This window comes from Hippoglossus stenolepis, chromosome 2 (assembly GCF_022539355.2).
Source record: "Hippoglossus stenolepis isolate QCI-W04-F060 chromosome 2, HSTE1.2, whole genome shotgun sequence".
NCBI lineage: Eukaryota > Metazoa > Chordata > Actinopteri > Pleuronectiformes > Pleuronectidae > Hippoglossus > Hippoglossus stenolepis.
The window spans coordinates 26,078,678-26,098,353 of record NC_061484.1 but is presented as its reverse complement, the minus strand read 5'-3'; the positions used below and the strand labels follow the sequence as shown (position 1 = coordinate 26,098,353).

Here is a 19,676-nt window from a genome sequence, read left to right as displayed (position 1 = left end):
TAATACCACCAATAGCTGTTGCATTGGCTGACAGGTTTGAGGACATCATGCATGTGGGGGCAAATAATCAGTGCGATGAGCAGATATTCGTCTGAAGTGTGGGACGGTCGAGAATGGTGAAAAGAAGTGAGTATTGTCCACATTTTATCCAAAGGTGATGGGAAGTCATTTTCAGAAATGAGTGGTAGACTTATCTCTGATTTATATTTGATCATTTGCAATCTGGGCGAGACTGAGGGTGTGAATCCATATTTAACATTGTAGAGATGTTGAGATTGTAGTTTTGTCAAGATAAAGAGAAGTCCTGTTTATTTTTTCCTGATTTAGTTCTACCTACCAAGTATTAAAAACCTAAAGTTTCACGATCTTTTATATTAATGTTGCAGATCTTGGAGACAATAAAGCTCTTGGGTAAAGAAGTCATTTTGTTCTCTCTCTGCTGCAGAAATGGACAGTTCAAGCTGTCTGGATGGGTGGAGGTATCAAGTGGTCTGTAAGGATCCAGATGTTGATCGCCTGGAGAAAGAGGTCAGTCAATCAACCAGAGTTTGACTGGGTCGCTGGCACGAGCACCGGGCATCCTGGCCTCGCCATAGTCCACGGCGTTCTGTGCTTCTTTTCCTTCCACCTGCTACTGTTTGCATAAAACTGCATCAGCAACAATAATGGCGGTTCTTTACATGTAGGTAAGTTTCTATGGGAGCACCTGCGCTGCTTGTGCCTTTCGGGATGAAGGAGCAGGGCATTTAAGGGGTCAACACCTTAAGTGAATCTGCACCGCTGAGGACTTCCTGAAAAGAGTTTGGGAGAACAATTAAGATAACAGACGTCCAATACCCGATAGGTAACTGTTCTTATGAATGGGCCTTACTACATTTAGGAAATAAAATAAAGGGTAGCGAAAAGGTTTCTCACAGGTTAAGTAATAAAATGCTCCAGTGAAAGAAGCAAAAGCATGATTGTGTAAAGTACTAATTACTGCACCACAGGAAAATACGCAAAAATACAACCAATGAAAACTTTCCTTAAAGATTTCAGTGTTCAGCCAATTAGTTCCCATAAAGAAGGCTGTGTTTCTTTGTTGTGGGATCTGTGTTTCTTCTTAGTTTCTGCTGCTTGGAGAAATTTAATCAACCATCTTGAAATGCAATTTTTTGTTTTACTGTGCCTTTGAAGGTTTGAGCTGATTTTTGGGTGAAACCGACTCTGCTCTGAAACCACAGACTGTAAATAAAGATGCTTCCTGCCACTGTACAAAGATGAGGCCAAAATATCCCGGATAAATGTGCTGCCATCTTGTGATTTTGATGTGATTTGGAGCCAGAGCTTGAGCAGTAGTGATCTCTCGACCAATCGTGAGACCGTCTCAGCTGTCAATCATGATGATTCGCACTCTGTTTTTCTATGGTCAAACAAATTAAAAACTAAACTGAAAGAAAATAAAATAGATCAGTGTACTTAGAGCTGTATATAAAAACGACAGACAATTCATCTTCTGTGAGAAACATCAGATGATTTTGAGCAGGTGGTCCATGTCCCATCCGCTAACATGGAGGAGATGGGGTTTATGATCAATACTGCAGCTGCTTACATAGAGTCTGGCATCTGAAACTACTGAGGAAAGTAAAAATGGCTGATGTAAATTGTCTTCTATGCTGAAGGCACTTTATCTGTCTCCTCTGATGGGTTATTTTTCTTCCCTTCCTCACTTGTTTGGGGGACAGGGTGATGGGTGACCAGTGTCCTGGCAGACAGACATCCAGGCTTAGCCACATCTTCAGGAACTACAACCCTCCTCCATTCAGCAGAGTGAGCCCCTGCATACGCCACCACTGCCACATTCCACCAATCACCATCCCACATGTAATCCAGAATTACCACTTGTGTGCGTTGGCCTTAGACCAGTGCAGAATAATGGAGTGCATTAAAACTACCACTGGATGAAGTGAAGCAAATCGTAATTTTGGTGACTTTTGCACCAATCAGAAACAAGAAAAGCTTCATGTGAATGCAAATCCTCCATGGGAGTTTGTGTGTCACTGTGTCCAAGAACAAGTGCACTTGTTGTTGTTGCAGGATGGGAGGATGAGGATTTGTTGATAGTAGGATACAGAGGAGCGCCAGCCAGAGCGCAGGGAAGGACAGATGAAGGTGTGTGGTGTGAATGAGAGACGACGAGCATCTGCAAGGAAATGCCTCAGCTTCCTTACAAAACAGTTTAATTCTGTCTTTAAATTTAAGTTTTATTAACTCCAAATTGAAATATGCTAATGTTTAAACATACGTACTTATGAGGCACAGCAGCAAAGAAGACGCTTCAGTTCTTTGTCCTTCTCAATATCGTATCAATGTGTTTGTTTATTGTCGAGCAGTTTGAAAAATGAACCATTGCGTTTGCACATCTTTCTCTGAAGTTTGGGAGTCTAAACTGCCTTTGCCCATTTCTCCTCATATTCTTGTTTCTTCCATCAGAACAATTGGGTGGCGAACTGCCCGCTTCCAGTTATGCTGAGCTCCACCACTCCCGGGACCAATGGGCCGCCTGATGGAGGGTTGCTGGCCAATAACCTGACACTGACGCTATGTCAGAATCCATCAGTACAACAAAGCTGTCAAAGGGAGAGGTAGGCACATTGACAGCAGCTTCATATTTGTATTGTCTTCATCCATTAATTGCTCATTCAATCGCTTAACTCACTTCGTGGATTTGTTAAGTAAAATTTTTCTCATTATGTCATCTATCTATCTGTTCCTCACTTTAACTCATCTTAACACTTGCCTCAGGCTACAGGAGGAAATCACAGTTGGGTATAGCTCGCTCTTGGGACAGGTAGTGGCCACTTATTGTATGTCTCATCACAACTAATAATATATTTCATGCTCCGTCTGAACTAAATCTGTGTCAAGACTACTTTCTTAATCTGAAAGTGCTAACAACCACTTTGTGCTGGCAGGAGCATGAATGGCATGTCATCCTGGTACCATAGCCTCTTATTCCTCCTGACCAGTCTATATAAAGGTACTAAGTTGGACCGGGGGTGTAGGCACTGTTGTTGTCATGTTGTCTAAAACTTCACTGAGGCGCACATTCCATGTGTTTGTTCAGTGTAAACATGCAAATAGCCTCTGTTCTACCCAGTTGCACAGAAATCTTCAGTACAGTGATAATAAATTTAGATCAGTGAATACTTGCATCATAAACGTGCTCCCGTGGTGTCTGCATGCAAACCCCCCAGGTGGTGGTGAGCCTGTGGATGTTCCGACCTCTAATCCTCTGAGCTGAAGCAAGAGCCTTCAGGAGCCAAGGAGCTGGGTAAGATGTTGTGGACTGTGTGAGTTGAGCTACGGCTGCCGTTTCAGTCTCCAACTCTTTGTTTGTAGTTAAATAAAAAGCCTGTTGACTCTTAACCATTGATTTCTACTGTCCTATGAGTCAGAGTTGTGTTTTTCATATCTTTTGTAGCCTTTAATTGTTCTCTCTCTCTGACTGAACAGTGCACAGACTTGATGGTTGTGCCGTGATATGAGCCAGAGCCTGGTAGATGATCGACACCATCTATCAGCAGGTTTGGCTGAAAATGAACTACAGTTTTTGGTTCTTTTTCACCACTAACTCTGCTCTCTGCCTCGCTCAGCTTATTCCATCAAAACATCTTTATCACACCCACCTTTCTCTGTGGAAGACTTTTCATCTCTCTCGTATACTCTTGATGTCCTCATACAGTGTTTTTTTAAATAATAAGACGTGTAACAGACCGCAGGTTTCCTGTTGACAAAGGGTAAACATTTAGCTGCTATAGCTGACAATGACCAATATTCTGATATTGGATCTGATTAAGACAATAGGCTGAATAAGACACTGCCATAAACAGTATTTTCGATTATTCAATTCCATTGATACTGAATAAGTAAAAATCAAGACATTTGAAGTATTGCGATCCTCATGTAGACATGTTTACTTCTAATTGTTTTATAACATCCTTATTGAGTTTTTACTAACTATTTATCTGTCAAAATAATATCTGATTAAACTCAGTAGCTGGAATATTGGTGTTCATGTGTTTAGGTAATTGTCAAATGTGAGTGTGTCAGTCCTCTGGAAGCTTGCACGGACAAATTTTTAGTAATCTATCTGGGATTCAGAATCCTCTTGTTCAGCTTTGATTCCTGGTTTGAATATGAGTTACATTTCATGACATTATATACTGTAAACCATTTCTATGGACATTAGTATACAGAGCTATAAACATAACTCCTATTATCCTCAGTGTTTGGCCTATTTGCTCTCCATATTAATGTTCAGAACCTGAAAGTAACTCTTTACAACCCCTGTGTTAATTCTTGTGCAGATTGAGCCCCCAGCTGTCACAGGAGTGTGATGGATGAGGTGAGTGACGCGTCCCCAGTGGACATGCTGTGGGAAACTCAGATGTATCCACATATGAGAAGAGAGATATCCTCCGATCCCTGGCCAATCTGCTCCTGGATAAATGACCGCATGAGAAAATCGCAGGAGATGGAGGCTGAGAAGACAGGTGACCACGAGGCAGAAGAGATGGTGCATATCAGAGAGGATGAGAGAACTGGTCAAGGCACGGGCCACTAAGATGATAATAAATACTGAAATCTAATGAGGAAATAATCAATTTACATTAAGGTGAATAAATAGCAAGTTATGTAGCATCATGTGACCTTACTACTGACCTTATCAATATCGTGGGTTTATCAAAAGTTTTTCTGCTTCAGTAATGAAGCAGTGAAGGGCAGAGGTGGGGAGTTGGCCTTCCGGAAGTATGTGAATACAGGTCTAACGTATGAGGAAGTGGTATCAACTAAATCAGACAGGATGTACCACATGTCCGCTAACTGTGGTTTTGCGATTCGCAGGTTGGCTCCCAAATAGAGTCTGAACAGGTTCTAATCCATTTCTGATTGGTTGTGTTTAAATCCAAGTTCATTCTTTTGTCACATTCTTCCTCACATTCTCCATGAGGTGATATGGCATAATGAAGCACTTCGATGATGTGGGCAATAAAAGTGCTGCCTTATGTCTGGGACCTAAATTTAAACCATTTCATATGTCCACAATTTTTCATGCTCTCTTTTATAATTTATTCAGACTGACTTTGAACAGGGTATCTAACTCACAGCAACATATTTTAAATATTTAACTACTATAAAGACTAGACTTGAATTATCAACTGAGTTGAAAGACAAAGAATGAGACGACTCAATGCAACCTGCAGAACTTTAACTTGAGGCAACAAATTAATTCCTATGTTTTTTGTATGTGGATTAATTACTGAAGTGTATACTGGTATGATAATAAAAATATATTAATATTTACAGATGATGTATCCATGACTGATTTGTTTCTTTAATCCATGTGGTTTGTAGTTTAATTCATTCTGCGTCTTTCTGCCCCTGTATGTTTGATTCATTAATCACTGTGGCCATTAAAGAAGTAAAAGAAGAAAACTGACTTGACTTTATTTAAAGGTACAATCCGTTGTCTATTAATCTGAAGTTTATTTTAATGCAAACAAGTTAAACAACAATATTAAACACTGGTGCTGTAAAAAACTATTCAACAGTTTGGTGCAGTATAAAAACATATTTATTAATTCTGGTGCTGTAAAAAATATTTGGTAAGAATGAAGCCAGAAGAGATGACATAACAAATATTTCATTAGAGATATATATATATATACATGCGTTATATAAATCAAAAATATAGTGTAAATGCAAATGAAATGTAGAAGTATAGACACATTTAGCTTGACATTAGTCACCACAAATAATTAAAAACACAAAAATGTTAGCCTATTAGCTTCAGTCAATAGCATAAGGCTTCACCACAGAAAAATCCTTTGATGTCAGATTTTTTAGCCGTTAGCTTTCTGTAACTTAACGGCTGATACCCAAATGAGAATTGTTTTAAAACAGAAGCCGAAATTCCTTAAAACAAATTAATTATTTAGGAAGCAAGTAGTTGCTTAGCTAGCTTTAGCCTACAGGGTTGCTAGCATGACTTCACAAAAGTCCAATCTTAGCAAGTAAAGATTTAGCTCTTTAGCTAGCGTAGCTGCATCCAGCTAGTAAATGTGTAAGAAGAACTACTCGACTTGCATCTTTTTTCTGTGCCTTTGACTTCAGTGACATTTAGAGACGACCATTAGCCAACATGGTTAAAGTTAGCAGTCGCTGAAAACAGGCATCAACAAGTCACTTCATGCTGGGTGAGTATTTTTCTCTTTTTCAAAGAACCGTACGTTAGCTTCCTGTAACGCGAGATCTGTTGTTACCCAAGTAAATATGAACATAAACAGTTTATTTTAAAAGTTCTTTATTTGAATCTAATGTTAGAGAAAGAAGTAATATAACTATTATTAGCTATCATCGGCCCAGAGATTAGTTAACATTTTTAGCTAGGAGATTTCTGATCTGGTAAACCAGCCTGTAATGTTAACCTTCTCCAACCGTTTATAAGATTTTATTAATTTCTAAGATGGTGTGTAAAATATCTCGCTGGAGAAAGCACGACCGTGGTAAGTGAGGCAGATAATTAAGTATAACAGTTTAACTGAATGCTGTCATTAGCATTGGCTAATGGGAGATACACTTAAATTTAAGCTAGCGTTACATTTACAGTGTTTATTCATTGATGTTTTTTAAGGTTGTTTATATTTATATTCAGAAAATTAGAAGGTTTGGAATGTTCTTGTTTTAGTTTTTTAGAAAATGTACTGATGTAAGTGAAAACATTTTAATTAAACAACTGTTTACACTTCGTACCTTTCGTTGATGTAAGATAATTTATAACATAATGTGACGAACGCTGTTTGAGGGGCCCCCTGGGAATCTTTGCTTGGGGCCCCAATAGACTTTAGAATCTCCACTGTGTGTCGGAAACGTGGGTATTTTGTATCATGCAGGATAATCAATAACGCTACAGAACATTTTGTTGTAACCTCGATTAAGTCATGATCCCAACATTTCACAGAAGTAGTAGTATTTCTTTAAGGGTTGTTGATGCACAGTGAAGAGTACCAGTCAGTAATGTAGTTTTAACAGACTGGTCACTGAAACTAAAACTTCCTGCTTCCTAAAACAGGCGGTGACTGTTTGTCAGGGCTCTCAAATGTGCTGTTGAGGCATCAAGAAGCTGGAGATGTGCATCACAGGAAGCTGCACAGCAAACTGATGCCCCTCAACGCACAGTAAGTGCAATGCAGAGATAATGACAGGAACAGTTATCATGTTCCATACATCACCTTGTCCATGCTAATGCTGATATTTTACAAAACGGAAAATGTCCTTGTTTGTTCGATTGTTGATCCTCGACTTTATCTTGTTTGAGTGTTTGTAGTCTTGTTGCTCTCATCGTGACAGAGATACCATCAGAGATATTGAGGAAAACAAAATTCGTGTGGAAGGAGATTTCTTTTTTTAATGGAGGGGGAAATATCAGATAAAAAAAAAGCCTTTGTTTTAGCGATGTATTTATTTTAGAGGTCCACTAACAGGCCAGTTTGCCTGAAAGTGGAAATAGAAATGCATTTATAGACTGTGTTTACTCAGGTGTTGTTTTGGGTGTAAACCTGACAACAGCATAGGGGCTTTGCTCTTCTTCTTGGGGCTGATGTGACTGGATTTGTGAGTAGAGAGCATCTCTGTTGTTGGGGAGTTGGACGCTGCTTTAGAGAATATCATCCTCCTCTATTGGTTGAGCTGAGATGTTCTCGTACACTTGACCAGGGCTTATCTGATGAAGAGACAAGAGAAACATTTTTATTTAATATTTCTGTGTATTTAAAATTCTCTGAATGAAATTAACAGATTCCAAATGGAGGTTAAATGAATGGGAGGGTTCAATATAGCTGCATTTGCCTGGAATAACTCTTGATGTATATAAAATTAAAAACTGAATTGTACTGAGAAAATAAAACATGATTTATGTACAGTATTGTAAAATATAACATTCATGGAACATATGGGACAATGCATCTCTGTTTCATTAGAACAATGGTTGAAGCTGCTGTTTGGACTCAGTTGAACTCTCTGAATAGATGAGGACGTTTGTCTAATGGAAGAAACTGTTAAAATTCTCTGCTTTACCTCCTCCAAGTTGAAGGAGGTTTCAGTTCTAGGAGACTGGATGGAAGTCATCTTTCTTCTAGAGAGTGAAATGAAGAGGTGAAGCCAGGTTAGTGTGAAAGAGAATGTGAAAGTCATTGCTTTGAAGCAGAGCACAGTGATGCTCACCTAATCCACAAGAAGATGGAGGTGGGTATTACAACCAGGAGAAGAACAACGATTCTTATGGCTGCTTGAGTCCCTTTTCTTCTTCTGTGGACAGTGAGCATCTTTTGACGAGAGCTCTTTTGGAGCATTTTAACCTTGCAGGAGTAGTTTCCTGCATGTTCACTGCTGACGGGGTCTAGAACCAGGTACTTGCTTTGTGTTTTTGTCAGATTCAGAGGTTGATTGTTCAAGTACCAAATGTAGTTCATGTTGTCCGTCAGAGGACAACTGGTTCTGCAGGTCAGCGTGACTCTCTGCCCCTCGGTCACCTCCTCAGAAGGACTAAACTTCACTCTCAGATCTGAAAGATGAGATTGGTCAGTTGACAAAGACGTTCCTGAACAAGTGTCTTCTAAAACAACCCAAATAACCAAGAAGGGTAAATGGAATTAGTTTGTTGAATTAGTTGCCTTATTATTATCGATAGTAACTCTCTATAGAAAGTATGAGTATTTAGTCTAATACTTTACCTACCTGTGACGACCAAAGTCACCCCAGGAACAGCCGGCCATCTCCCTGCATCTCTTCCTATTCTGAATATGTATTCTGCTGAGTCATTCTTGTTCAGTTCATTGATTGTCAGGATGTGGCTGTTCATCACTCCATGAAACTTAATACGATCTGTATTCGTTATCAGCTCTTCACCAGCCGCAATATCACTTCTCCTATTCTTATACCACAATTTAGACTTCGACTGCTGGTTGAAAGGATCTGAGTATTCACTGGAGATGTTCACTGAGGAACCTTGCAGAGCACAGATCCTCCTGTTGACATAATTCACTCTGGAGCAGCTTTGATCCTGAATACCTGAAACAGAGATTTTAAACAAATCATCAAACAGTTTATCTTTCTCCCTTTTACAGGCTCTGACTCAAATCTTTTATGAATTATAACAGACCACGAACGGGTATACTCACAAACTTCATCTGAGAACAAGTGCTCTACAGCACAGGAGTAAGAGTCAGGAGAGGAGCTGGAAACCTGCAGGTGGCGGCTCCAATTTTCTGTTTTTGTACCATGTGATGGTTTGAGCTTCTGTCTGTGGACAGCTGGTGTTACAGGCCAGTTTGAAATCCCACCAGTCTTCAGCCTTTTGAACATGTACTTGTACTTCTGTTGGGAGAGAATGAAAAAACAAACTGCTTCTCACCACTTCATCTCTGCCACGTAATGATGAGTGAAAATCCATCCATGCTTTCTTTAGTTAATTTGTACACATACACACACATGTTTACATTCTTGACCAATTCATGCCGAACCTTAACCCAACCAGAATTCATATCTCATGGTCCCTAACCAGGACCTCAGTATGACCGGGCTTCAACGTCTAAGGTAACTAACGATCTCTGGTGAAACACTGTAGATCTTTTAAATTGTGAAAACATTATTTAAAGGGTTTAGACGTATGGGGTTGTGAGTGTGTTTGTGTGTAATTATTTGTGAAACTTCACCTCTGGGATATGTGATGGAGCACGGCTCATCTTCTGGTCTCTGCTGACTTGAGCACATTCTGCCTTTAGCATAGGTCACAGTGAAGCAGGCTGATGTGAGAGAAGCTGGACAAAAGAAGAACGACATTCTGTGGTGAACAGTTTTTCACAAGCTTTACAATTCAAGGCACCAGGATACGGAGCCACATGTTGTCACTCACCCACTGAGACTTCAGGGGCTCTGAGATGCTCGTAGCCTTTGAGAGCACAGGAGTATGTGACTGATTCCTCGCTGCTGATTAGCTCCTGGTACCAAGGAGACGAGTCCTGATAGAGAAACTCTGTGTTCTTGTACCAGATATAGACCACAGGGCTTTCAGTCAGAGGACAACTGCTGCTGCACATCAGGGACACCGTCTTTTCTCCTGTGGCAGGAAACACCTTCACCTGCAGGTCTGAGAGGATGTTGAATAAAACAAGAATTAATGCACTGATGTAATTTTTGCAGTAATAAATTAATAATAAATAACTGAACCACTGTACCTGCAACAAGGAGATGAATTTCTCCCCCCTGGCATTTATCTCGTTTGTCATTAACGTCACTACAACAGTAAGTGTTTTTATCACTGTCTCTCAGATCATTGATTGTAATAGTGAAGTTGCTCTCTTCAGATATGTTCACATGTTTTCCGTCTGCAACGATCTGATCTTGAACCTTCTTGTTGTCCTCCCAGCGAACAGTGAACCATTTCATGCTTGATTTGGGAAGTTGAGCTGAGCAGTGTAGATCCACTGATGAACCTTTTAAGGCACAGATGCTGTTTGCTCCAACCCCTTTAACAGAAAAGCATTTTTATAGTTCTTAACTTCTAGTAGATAAATTGTACATTCATTGTTTTTGTAAATACCGATTTGCTGTAATATATGTGAAGAGCAGAATCTGAGAAAATATTTTAAACGTCATCTTTTTTTCTTCAAATCAATCTACAATTGACTAATATGCTGATAAACATTTAAATTTCTTACGGTTCAGTTACGATTCACAGTTAGTATTGTAGAAATAAACGGTCATTCATACCTGAGATGTACAGGAACAAACCCATGAACACACATTCAGCTCCTGCCGACAACATGGCCAGTGTTGTCTTCAGCTTCTCAACAGAAAGTATGACTTTTTATGAAAGCTCATCAAAAATTGAAACTTTAAATGGTAAAAATCTATCACAGAGAAAATGAAAGACTGAAGTCAGAATGGTCTGTTTGTCTGTGTGAGACTGTTTATCAGATCTCAACTTGTAAGAAATCGCTTCCTCATTATTCTTAGTTTAAAAAAAGAGTTCTATGCATTTCCTGTGTTATGTGACTCGCCTGCTACGTGTTAGATTGTGTAACTGTCGCTTCTAGGCACTGACAGTAACCTCATTAAAACTTTGCCTTGCAGCAATGTTCTCACAACATAACCCTTGTGTTGTCCCTGCTTCCCCGGCTGTTGGCCCCTCACATAGCCCACTCCATATTAGGACGCACACGTAGGGCAATAGACAAGTGAGCAGCCCTTGCAGATGTATTTGTTACACCCGCGGCACACGGTATGAGTTTTACAGTCCTTTTTCCTGGGGCATATCTGACACCTCTTCCTCTTACTGCCCGAGCGGGGCTGCTGTTAGGCCATGGAGGAGGCCGGACGCCGGGTCGAGCCGTAGTCAAGAGCTCTCTGTGTGGCAGCGGCTTTACAGCCTTCACAACCGCGGTGGACGCTCTGCGGGGGATGCGCTCCTTCGTGCGATGAACGGAGTCACGAGAGCCTTTCCCAGCTGCTCTAGGAACACCCTCCGCTTGTTCCGCTTGCCCGGCATCCAGTCTGGGTTGATCTCTCCCATATCACGAAGGCGTTGTAGGAAGAGACGTTGAGAATGTTGTGAAAGACGACCAGGGCCAGCCCGGTCATCCTCCTGCAGCTTGCCGCTCCATCACCTTGTCTAGGTTGTCCACGCCACCTTTGTTGCGGTTGTAGTCCAGGACGATGACCGGTTTCCCGCCCCGCGGTCGCTGATGTCGGCCTCAGGGTGCCGTGTGTTCAGGAGCACCACGTTCCTGTTTTTCTTTGGGCCCTGGGGGACCCCGCTTTGAGCCGCAGCAGAGGAGGAAGAGGAGGAGGAGGAGGAGGAGGAGGAGCAGTGGCTCTCCTCTCGGCCGTACGCCCTCGAAGACCATGTTATTTTCCCATTTCTTGACGGGAAGGTCTCTCTTTCCACGAGTCCAGTGGTGGTGGTGTCGCCGTGGTCTTGTCTTTCTTCTCTTCTTCTTCTTCCAAGGATGACAAATCTGCAGCAGCATCACCCACTGGGTCGTAGTCTTCGTCATCTTCGCCGCCGTCGCCGCCGGCCATGTCGTCCTCTCTGTCTTCTTCTCGGTCTGCTTCTCCATCTCCTTGTCCGTCCGCTTCTCGGTCTGGCTTTTTCGCGTCCTCGGGTTCAGAGGATGGTTGCTGGGAGAATAGCTGTTGGAGAACCTGTTCTCTGGTGAAACGCTCCTGACGTGACATCGTGCCATGGTCCGGGAGAGTGGCACACAGAGAATTCTATGTGGGTCTAATGTACCCCCTTGATTTCAATTGGAATCAGGTGTGGGTCTAAATGACCCCACAGAGCACCACAGCGCCCTCTCTGGGGGTCTAAATGACCCCCAGGAGAATCGAGAATGACAATCCATTGGTCTCAATTACCCCAGGAGAATTGGATAATGACAATCCTTGGGTCACCCTAACCCTAACCCTGACCGGCCAGGGCTTGCGATGATCACACGCACTCACGCACACGCACGCACACGCATGCACACACACACACACACACACACACACACACACACACCCTGGGTCAATCCGACCCAGGAACAACACGAGGATAAACACCATGTTCACTTTACTTTGTAAAATCTCTTAATCTATACAGTAAAAATGTTTGATATTCAGTATGTGGGTAGTCTGAGAGGTCCTGAACACTATTGAGCAAAGTCTTTTCATAGTACTTTAAAATATCCAGAAATTAGCTACTTGAAGCTAAAAATGTGTGACTTTTATCTTGTAAAATCTCTTAATTGATAGTCAAAATGCTATTCATAAAAATGACACAGGTAAGACGATATATACTTCTTGTGAATATAATCCAATAAATTTATTTTTCAATTATGCATTTTGTATAGGCTCCATGTCAACAGTTTATTTTGAAAACCGGACGTAGGCCCACATGTGTTCTTCCTCTAACTTCGAGTACTCCGTTGCCATTCCGCTTCTGGTGTTTGGATGCGTTTACCATAAATGTCAGTATATGAGTGCAGTCGACCGTTCCGTGTCGGCTGATTTGACCACAGAGACGCGAGTGTAGGCTGGCTTGACCGCAGTCAATAACTGCACAGAACATTTTGTTGTAACCTTGATTAAGTCATGATCCCAACATTTCACAGAAGTAGTAGTATTTCTTTAAGGGTTGTTGATGCACAGTGAAGAGTACCAGTCAGTAATGTAGTTTTAACAGACTGGTCACTGAAACTAAAACTTCCTGCTTCCTAAAACAGGCGGTGACTGTTTGTCAGGGCTCCAAATGTGCTGTTGAGGCATCAAGAAGCTGGAGATGTGCATCACAGGAAGCTGCACAGCAAACTGATGCCCCTCAACGTACAGTAAGTGCAATGCAGAGATAATGACAGGAACAGTTATCATGTTCCATACATCACCTTGTCCATGCTAATGCTGATATTTTACAAAACGGAAAATGTCCTTGTTTGGTGGATTGTTGATCCTCGACTTTATCGCCACCTACTGGCCCAACATGCTTGTTTGAGTGTTTGTAGTCTTGTTGCTCTCGACAGGACGAGATACCATCAGAGATATTAAGGAAAACTAAATTCGTGTGGAAGGAGATTTCTTTTTTTTAATGGAGGGGGAAATATCAGATCAAATAGCCCTTCGTTTATGGCGATGTACTAATTTTAGAGGTCCACTAACAGGCCAGTTTGCCTGAAAGTGGAAATAGAAATGCATTTATAGACTGTGTTTACTCGGGTGTTGTTTCAGGTATAAAGCTGACAACAGCATAGGGGCTTTGCTCTTCTTCTTGGGGCTGATGTGACTGGATTTGTGAGTAGAGAGCATCTCTGTTGTTGGGGAGTTGGACGCTGCTATAGAGAATATCATCCTCCTCTATTGGTTGAGCTGAGATGTCATCGTACACTTGACCAGGGCTTATCTGATGAAGAGACAAGAGAAACATTTTTATTTAATATTTCTGTGTATTTAAAATTCTCTTAATGAAATTAAAAGATTCCAAATGGAGGTTAAATGAATGGGAGGGTTCAATATAGCTGCATTTGCCTGAATAACTTTGATGTATATACAATTAAAACTGAATTGTACTGAGAAAATAAAACATGATTTATGTACATTATTGTAAAATATAACATTCATGGAACATATGGGACAATGCATCTCTGTTTCATGAGAACAATGGTTGAAGCTGCTGTTTGGACTCGGTTGAACTCTCTGAATAGATGAGGACGTTTGTCTAATGGAAGAAACTGTTAAAATTCTCTGCTTTACCTCCTCCAAGTTGAAGGAGGTTTCAGTTCTAGGAGACTGGATGGAAGTCATCTTTCTTCTAGAGAGTGAAATGAAGAGGTGAAGCCAGGTTAGTGTGAAAGAGAATGTGAAAGTCATTGCTTTGAAGCAGAGCACAGTGATGCTCACCTAATCCACAAGAAGACGATGATGGGTATTATAACCAGGAGAAGAGCAACATATCCTATGGCTGCTTGAGTCCATTTTCTTCTTCTGTGGACAGTGAGCATCTTTTGACGAGAGCTCTTTTGGAGCATTTTAACCTTGCAGGAGTAGTTTCCTGCATGTTCACTGCTGACGGGGTCTAGAACCAGGTACTTGCTTTGTGTTTTTGTCAGATTCAGAGGTTGATTGTTCAAGTACCAAATGTAGTTCATGTTGTCCGTCAGAGGACAACTGGTTCTGCAGGTCAGCGTGACTCTCTGCCCCTCGGTCACCTCCTCAGAAGGACTAAACTTCACTCTCAGATCTGAAAGATGAGATTGGTCAGTTGATAAAGACGTTCCTGAACAAGTGTCTTCTAAAACAACCCAAATAACCACGAAGGGTAAATGGAATTAGTTTGTTGAATTAGTTGCCTTATTATTATCGATAGTAACTCTCTATGGAAAGTATGCAGGTATTTAATCTAAATACTGTACCTACCTGTGACGACCAAAGTCACCCCAGGAACAGCCGGCCATCTCCCTGCATCACTTCCTATTCTGAATATGTATTCTGCTGAGTCATTCTTGTTCAGTTTATTGATAGTCAGGATGTGGCTGTTCATCACTCCATGAAACTTAATACGATCTGTATTCGTTATCAGCTCTTCACCAGCCGCAATATCACTTCTCCTATTCTTATACCACGATTTAGACTTCCACTGCTGGTTGTAAGGATCCGAGTATTCACTGGAGATGTTCACTGAGGAACCTTGCAGAGCACAGATCCTCCTGTTGACATAATTCACTGTGAAGCAGTATTTATCCTGAACACCTGAAACAGAGATTTTAAACAAATCATCAAACAGTTTATCTTTCTCCCTTTTACAGGCTCTTGACTCAAATCTTTTATGAATTATAACAGACCACAAACGAGCTCATACTCACAAACTTCATCTGAGAGCAAGTGCTCTACAGCACAGGAGTAAGAGTGAGGAGAGAAGCTGAGAACTGATCGTGGTTCCTGCTCCAATCGTCTGTTTTTGTACCATGTGATGGTTTGAGCTTCCGTCTGTGGACAGCTGGTGTTACAGGCCAGTTTGAAATCCCACCAGACTTCAGTCTTTTGAACATGTACTTGTACTTCTGTTGGGAGAGAATAAAAAAACAAACTGCTTCTCACCACTTCATCTCTGCCACGTTAATCGAGATGGGCTAATAACTTGAGTGACCAAATAGTTACTGGATAATCCCTGCCACATAATGATGAGTGAAAATCCATCCATGCTTTCTTTAGTTAAGTTGTACACACACACACACACACACACACACACACACACACACACACACACACACACACACACACACACACACACACACACACACACACACACACACACACACACACGTTTCCATTCTTGACCAATTCATGCCTAACCTTAACCCAACCAGAACTCATATCTCATGGTCCCTAACCAGGACCTCAGTATGACCGGGCTTCAACGTGTAAGGTAACTAACGATCTCTGGTGAAACACTGTCGATCTTTTAAATTGTGAGAACATTATTTAAAGGGTTTAGACGTATGGGATTGGGAGTGTGTTTGCATGTAATTATTTGTGAAACTTCACCTCTGGGATATGTGATGGAGCACGGCTCATCTTCTGGTCTCTGCTGACTTGAGCACATTCTGCCTTTAGCATAGGTCACAGTGAAGCAGGCTGATGTGAGAGAAGCTGGACAAAAGAAAAACGACATTCTGTGGTGAACAGTGTTTCACAAGCTTTACAATTCAAGGCAGCAGGATACGGAGCCACATGTTGTCACTCACCCACTGAGACTTCAGGGGCTCTGAGATGCTCGTAGCCTTTGAGAGCACAGGAGTATGTGACTGATTCCTCACTGCTGATTAGCTCCTGGTACCAAGGAGACGAGTCCTGATAGAGAAACTCTGTGTTCTTGTACCAGATATAGACCACAGGGCTTTCAGTCAGAGGACAACTGCTGCTGCACATCAGGGACACTGTCTTTTCTGCTGTGGCAGGAAACACCTTCACCTGCAGGTCTGAGAGGATGTTGAATAAAACAAGAATTAATGCACTGATGTTATTTTTGCAGTAATAAATTAATAATAAATAACTGAACCACTGTACCTGCAACAAGGAGCTGAATTTCTCCCCCCTGGCATTTATTTTGTTTGTCATCAACGTCACTACAACAGTAAGTGTTTTTATCACTCTCTCTCAGATCATTGATCGTAATAGTGAAGTTGCTCTCTTCAGATATGTTCACACGTTTTCCATCTGCAAAGATCTGATCTGGAACCTTCTTGTTGTCCTCCCAGCGAACAGTGAACCATGTCATGCTTGATTTGGGACGTTGAGCTGAGCAGTGTAGATCCACTGATGAACCTTTTAAGGCACAGATGCTGTTTGCTCCAACCCCTTTAACAGAAAAGCATTTTTACAGTTCTTAACTTCTAGTAGATAAATTGTACATTAATTGTTTTTGTAAATACCGATTTGCTGTAATATATGTGAAGAGCAGAATCTGAGAAAATATTTTGAGCGTTGTCTTTTTTTCTTCCAATCAATCTACAATTGACTAATATGCTGATAAACATTTAAATTTCTCATGGTTCAGTTATGATTCACAGTTAGTATTGTAGAAATAAACGGTCATTCATACCTGAGATGTACAGGAACAAACCCATGAACACACATTCAGCTCCTGCCGACAACATGGCCAGTGTTGTCTTCAGCTTCTCAACAGGAAGTATGACTTTAAATGAATGGTAAAAATCTATCACAGAGAAAATGAAAGACTGAAGTCAGAATGGTCTGTTTGTCTGTGTGAGACTGTTTGTCAGATCTCAACTTGTAAAAATCGCTTCCTCATAAAAGAGTTCTATACATTTCCTGTGTTATGTGACTCGCCTGCTAACGTTCTAGATTGTGTATCTGTGGCTTCTAGACACTGACAGTAACGTCAGTAAAGCTTTGCCTTGCAGCAATGTTCTCACAACTTAAACACCATGTACATGATGTCATAACCACAAACTCACAAGTTTCATTTGTAAGCAGCAATAGTCTCTTAATAATCATGGAAGTGTTTTGGATGTAACATAATAAACCTAGAGTTCCATCTCCCTTTGCCTTTTAACAAGTTTCTTAGCTGTTGCTAACATTAAACTAATTTGAAACTAGAATGTTGCTCTGACAGTCCATACCTCCACCAAGGCTAATAAGTATTATGTAATATGTCAAAGCAGCGTTTCCAGTTAATTATCCAGACGGTGGCGGCCACCAGATTGTAGTTTGTTCCACCACATTTTCATAATCAACCAAACCATTTTTAAGCTTCTCTTATTGTTGTAACATGGAATCTCTAGATTGGTGTTTTGCCACATTGCTGCATTGTATCGTTTTGTGTCGTGCAATTTGCAGCACTATTTGCCATGTGCTTGCACTATCATCCCTAAAGTTTTTACCATCCACGCAGTCAGTCAGACCTCAGTTTCAGCTGCAGTTGTGTGCTTGTTTGCTGTCACTTGGAATTAACCATATACGTATTGAGTTAAGTTTGTGGGAAACCTCCTGTGTGTATTCTTCCTTTGGCCACGTCCCACCCCTCCACAAAATGTCATGGTTGTCAGTTCAGTTGTTTTTGTGTAATCCTGCTAATTTACAAACTCAAACACTGATGATTTATGACGTTTATTCGTTGACATTTTTATTGTTGTTTATATTTATATTTTGAAAATTAGAAGGTTTTAAGGTTCTTTGTTTTAGTTTTTTTTTTAATGGACTTAATTTGAAATTAAAATGTTTTTACACTTCCTATCTTTCGTTGCTGTAAGAATTATAACATAATGTTGACGAACTCTGTTTGAGGGGCCAGCCGAGAATGTTGTCCATGCTAATGCTGATATTTTGCTCAATTAAATGTTCCTCTGTGTTTGGGCCTCTCATCTAAATGCAAACGGTATTTTAACTCACTAATATGGAGATTTATACAAACACCTTCCAATCGTACAGATTTTTGAAGAACCTGGTTTCTGTTTATCCGTGTGTGAAAACAAAACAGAGCATTTTGGAAATGATGATGTCACAGTTTACTTCACACGTGCCGACTGTTGCTTTGTGTAATGAGCAGACACCAGAAACAACAACAACAATGGCAGCTGTTTACCAGTTTCAGTAGTTGTGTTAGCAGTTCTGGTCCAGTTACAAGTGTGCAGCTAAATGTAGCAGCACAGCTCCACATTTCAAACATTGACCGGAGCTTGACTTGCCCAATTTTACTTGGAACACATTATTCTTCTCTGGTGTTTGGTGGATTGTTGATCATAGACTTTTTCGCCACCTACTGGCCCAGGAAGCTCGTTTGAGTGTTTGTTGTCTGCAGTAGTTTAGACAAGGCCTTTGTCTCAAGGCTTGTACACAGGATACATCTCACCGGGTGAAAACCACAGACTGTTCTGAAAAGACGAATGACGCATATCCACTTCCTCTGGTTGTAGATGGACCACATGGAGCTGATCAAAGCTCTGATGGTGTTCGGTGCCGATGTGGAGATCCACAACGACCTGGGAGAAACCCCCGGACTGATCACTGCACGCACCAGCAAAGGTAAACGAGGCCGGAGGGACGGGGACGAGGGCTTCGAACTGAGAGGGAGACGAATGAACGATTCTGTGAGAAAGAAAGAGAACAGAAAGGAAGTCTGAGTTTTGACAGTGAAATGCTGTGATGAAACTTACTGAGCCTCGTCTGACTGCCTGGGTTTGATTTCATGAGGTTTTATTTGAAAGCACGTTGAAAGCAAAATTATTGTATGTAATGAATAACTTTAATCTTTACAGGTGCAATACAGACATTTTTCTGCCATGTAGTGTGATGAAGATTGTTGATTCTCACGTGCAGAATTTATATCTCATGCCACAGGACAAGAAACAGTCTAAAGACAAGGAGGGGGGGGGGGCACAGCAGCGTGAAGTCCGCTGCTAGGATGAACAACGTGGTTGTCATCTTTCTAGACAGCGTAGAGAAGGCGAACACGGTGGTGGCGACCGGGATCGAAGTGAGCGATACGTTCGTATCGGTTCTGCCTCTCGCCACACCGGCGGTTAAATTGACTCTGTCCAACGTCCCCCGTTCATTAGAGACGAGACTTTGATAAGAGAACT

At 41.2% G+C, this 19,676-nt stretch overlaps 3 protein-coding genes and 1 long non-coding RNA gene across 5 annotated transcripts in view; 1 reads left to right on the top strand and 3 right to left on the bottom strand.

Moving 5' to 3' along the window:
* The window catches only part of pla2g6 (phospholipase A2, group VI (cytosolic, calcium-independent)), a 71,462-nt gene that overhangs the window by 29,950 nt on the left and 21,836 nt on the right, over positions 1 to 19,676 (top strand). The window contains exon 8 of the mRNA XM_047343778.1: positions 19,011 to 19,287. Coding sequence (XP_047199734.1) covers positions 19,011 to 19,217 — 207 coding nt within the window. The 3' untranslated portion in view covers positions 19,218 to 19,287. The remainder of the gene's footprint in view (positions 1 to 19,010; positions 19,288 to 19,676) is intronic.
* On the bottom strand, positions 5,600 to 13,324 carry LOC124854952. The gene is made up of 2 exons (XR_007034887.1): positions 13,165 to 13,324; positions 5,600 to 6,971 (listed from the first exon to the last, which is right to left on the bottom strand). It is a non-coding gene; the product is annotated as an uncharacterized LOC124854952 (long non-coding RNA).
* On the bottom strand, positions 8,969 to 11,142 carry LOC124854950. The gene is made up of 6 exons (XM_047343780.1): positions 10,813 to 11,142; positions 10,278 to 10,568; positions 9,956 to 10,189; positions 9,756 to 9,860; positions 9,222 to 9,417; positions 8,969 to 9,111 (listed from the first exon to the last, which is right to left on the bottom strand). Exons 1-5 carry the CDS (start codon positions 10,865 to 10,867, stop codon positions 9,266 to 9,268), a joined length of 837 nt encoding a protein of 278 aa, XP_047199736.1. The 5' UTR covers positions 10,868 to 11,142; the 3' UTR covers positions 8,969 to 9,111; positions 9,222 to 9,265.
* On the bottom strand, positions 13,675 to 17,357 carry LOC118117753. 2 transcript variants are annotated; one of them, XM_035170279.2, is made up of 9 exons: positions 17,177 to 17,357; positions 16,642 to 16,932; positions 16,320 to 16,553; positions 16,120 to 16,224; positions 15,438 to 15,635; positions 14,992 to 15,324; positions 14,476 to 14,815; positions 14,329 to 14,386; positions 13,675 to 13,978 (listed from the first exon to the last, which is right to left on the bottom strand). In XM_035170279.2, exons 1-9 carry the CDS (start codon positions 17,229 to 17,231, stop codon positions 13,787 to 13,789), a joined length of 1,806 nt encoding a protein of 601 aa, XP_035026170.2. In that variant the 5' UTR covers positions 17,232 to 17,357; the 3' UTR covers positions 13,675 to 13,786. The 2 variants fall into 2 exon arrangements, with proteins under 2 accessions (XP_035026170.2, XP_047199733.1); XM_047343777.1 differs by having other exon boundaries at positions 15,438 to 15,629.

Excerpts from the sequence above, each read along its gene's own strand:
- LOC124854950 (XM_047343780.1), bottom strand. The coding sequence starts at position 10,867 with ATGTTGTCGGCAGGAGCTGAATGTGTGTTCATGGGTTTGTTCCTGTAC. Across the intron at positions 9,861-9,955 it reads AGCCCCTGAAGTCTCAGTGG|CTTCTCTCACATCAGCCTGC; the intron begins GTGAGTGACAAC and ends TCTTTTGTCCAG. Across the intron at positions 9,418-9,755 it reads CTCCATCACATATCCCAGAG|AAGTACAAGTACATGTTCAA; the intron begins GTGAAGTTTCAC and ends CTCTCCCAACAG.
- LOC118117753 (XM_035170279.2), bottom strand. The coding sequence starts at position 17,231 with ATGTTGTCGGCAGGAGCTGAATGTGTGTTCATGGGTTTGTTCCTGTAC. Across the intron at positions 14,816-14,991 it reads GGTGACTTTGGTCGTCACAG|ATCTGAGAGTGAAGTTTAGT; the intron begins GTAGGTACAGTA and ends CTCATCTTTCAG. Across the intron at positions 13,979-14,328 it reads CCTCCTTCAACTTGGAGGAG|ATAAGCCCTGGTCAAGTGTA; the intron begins GTAAAGCAGAGA and ends TCTCTTCATCAG.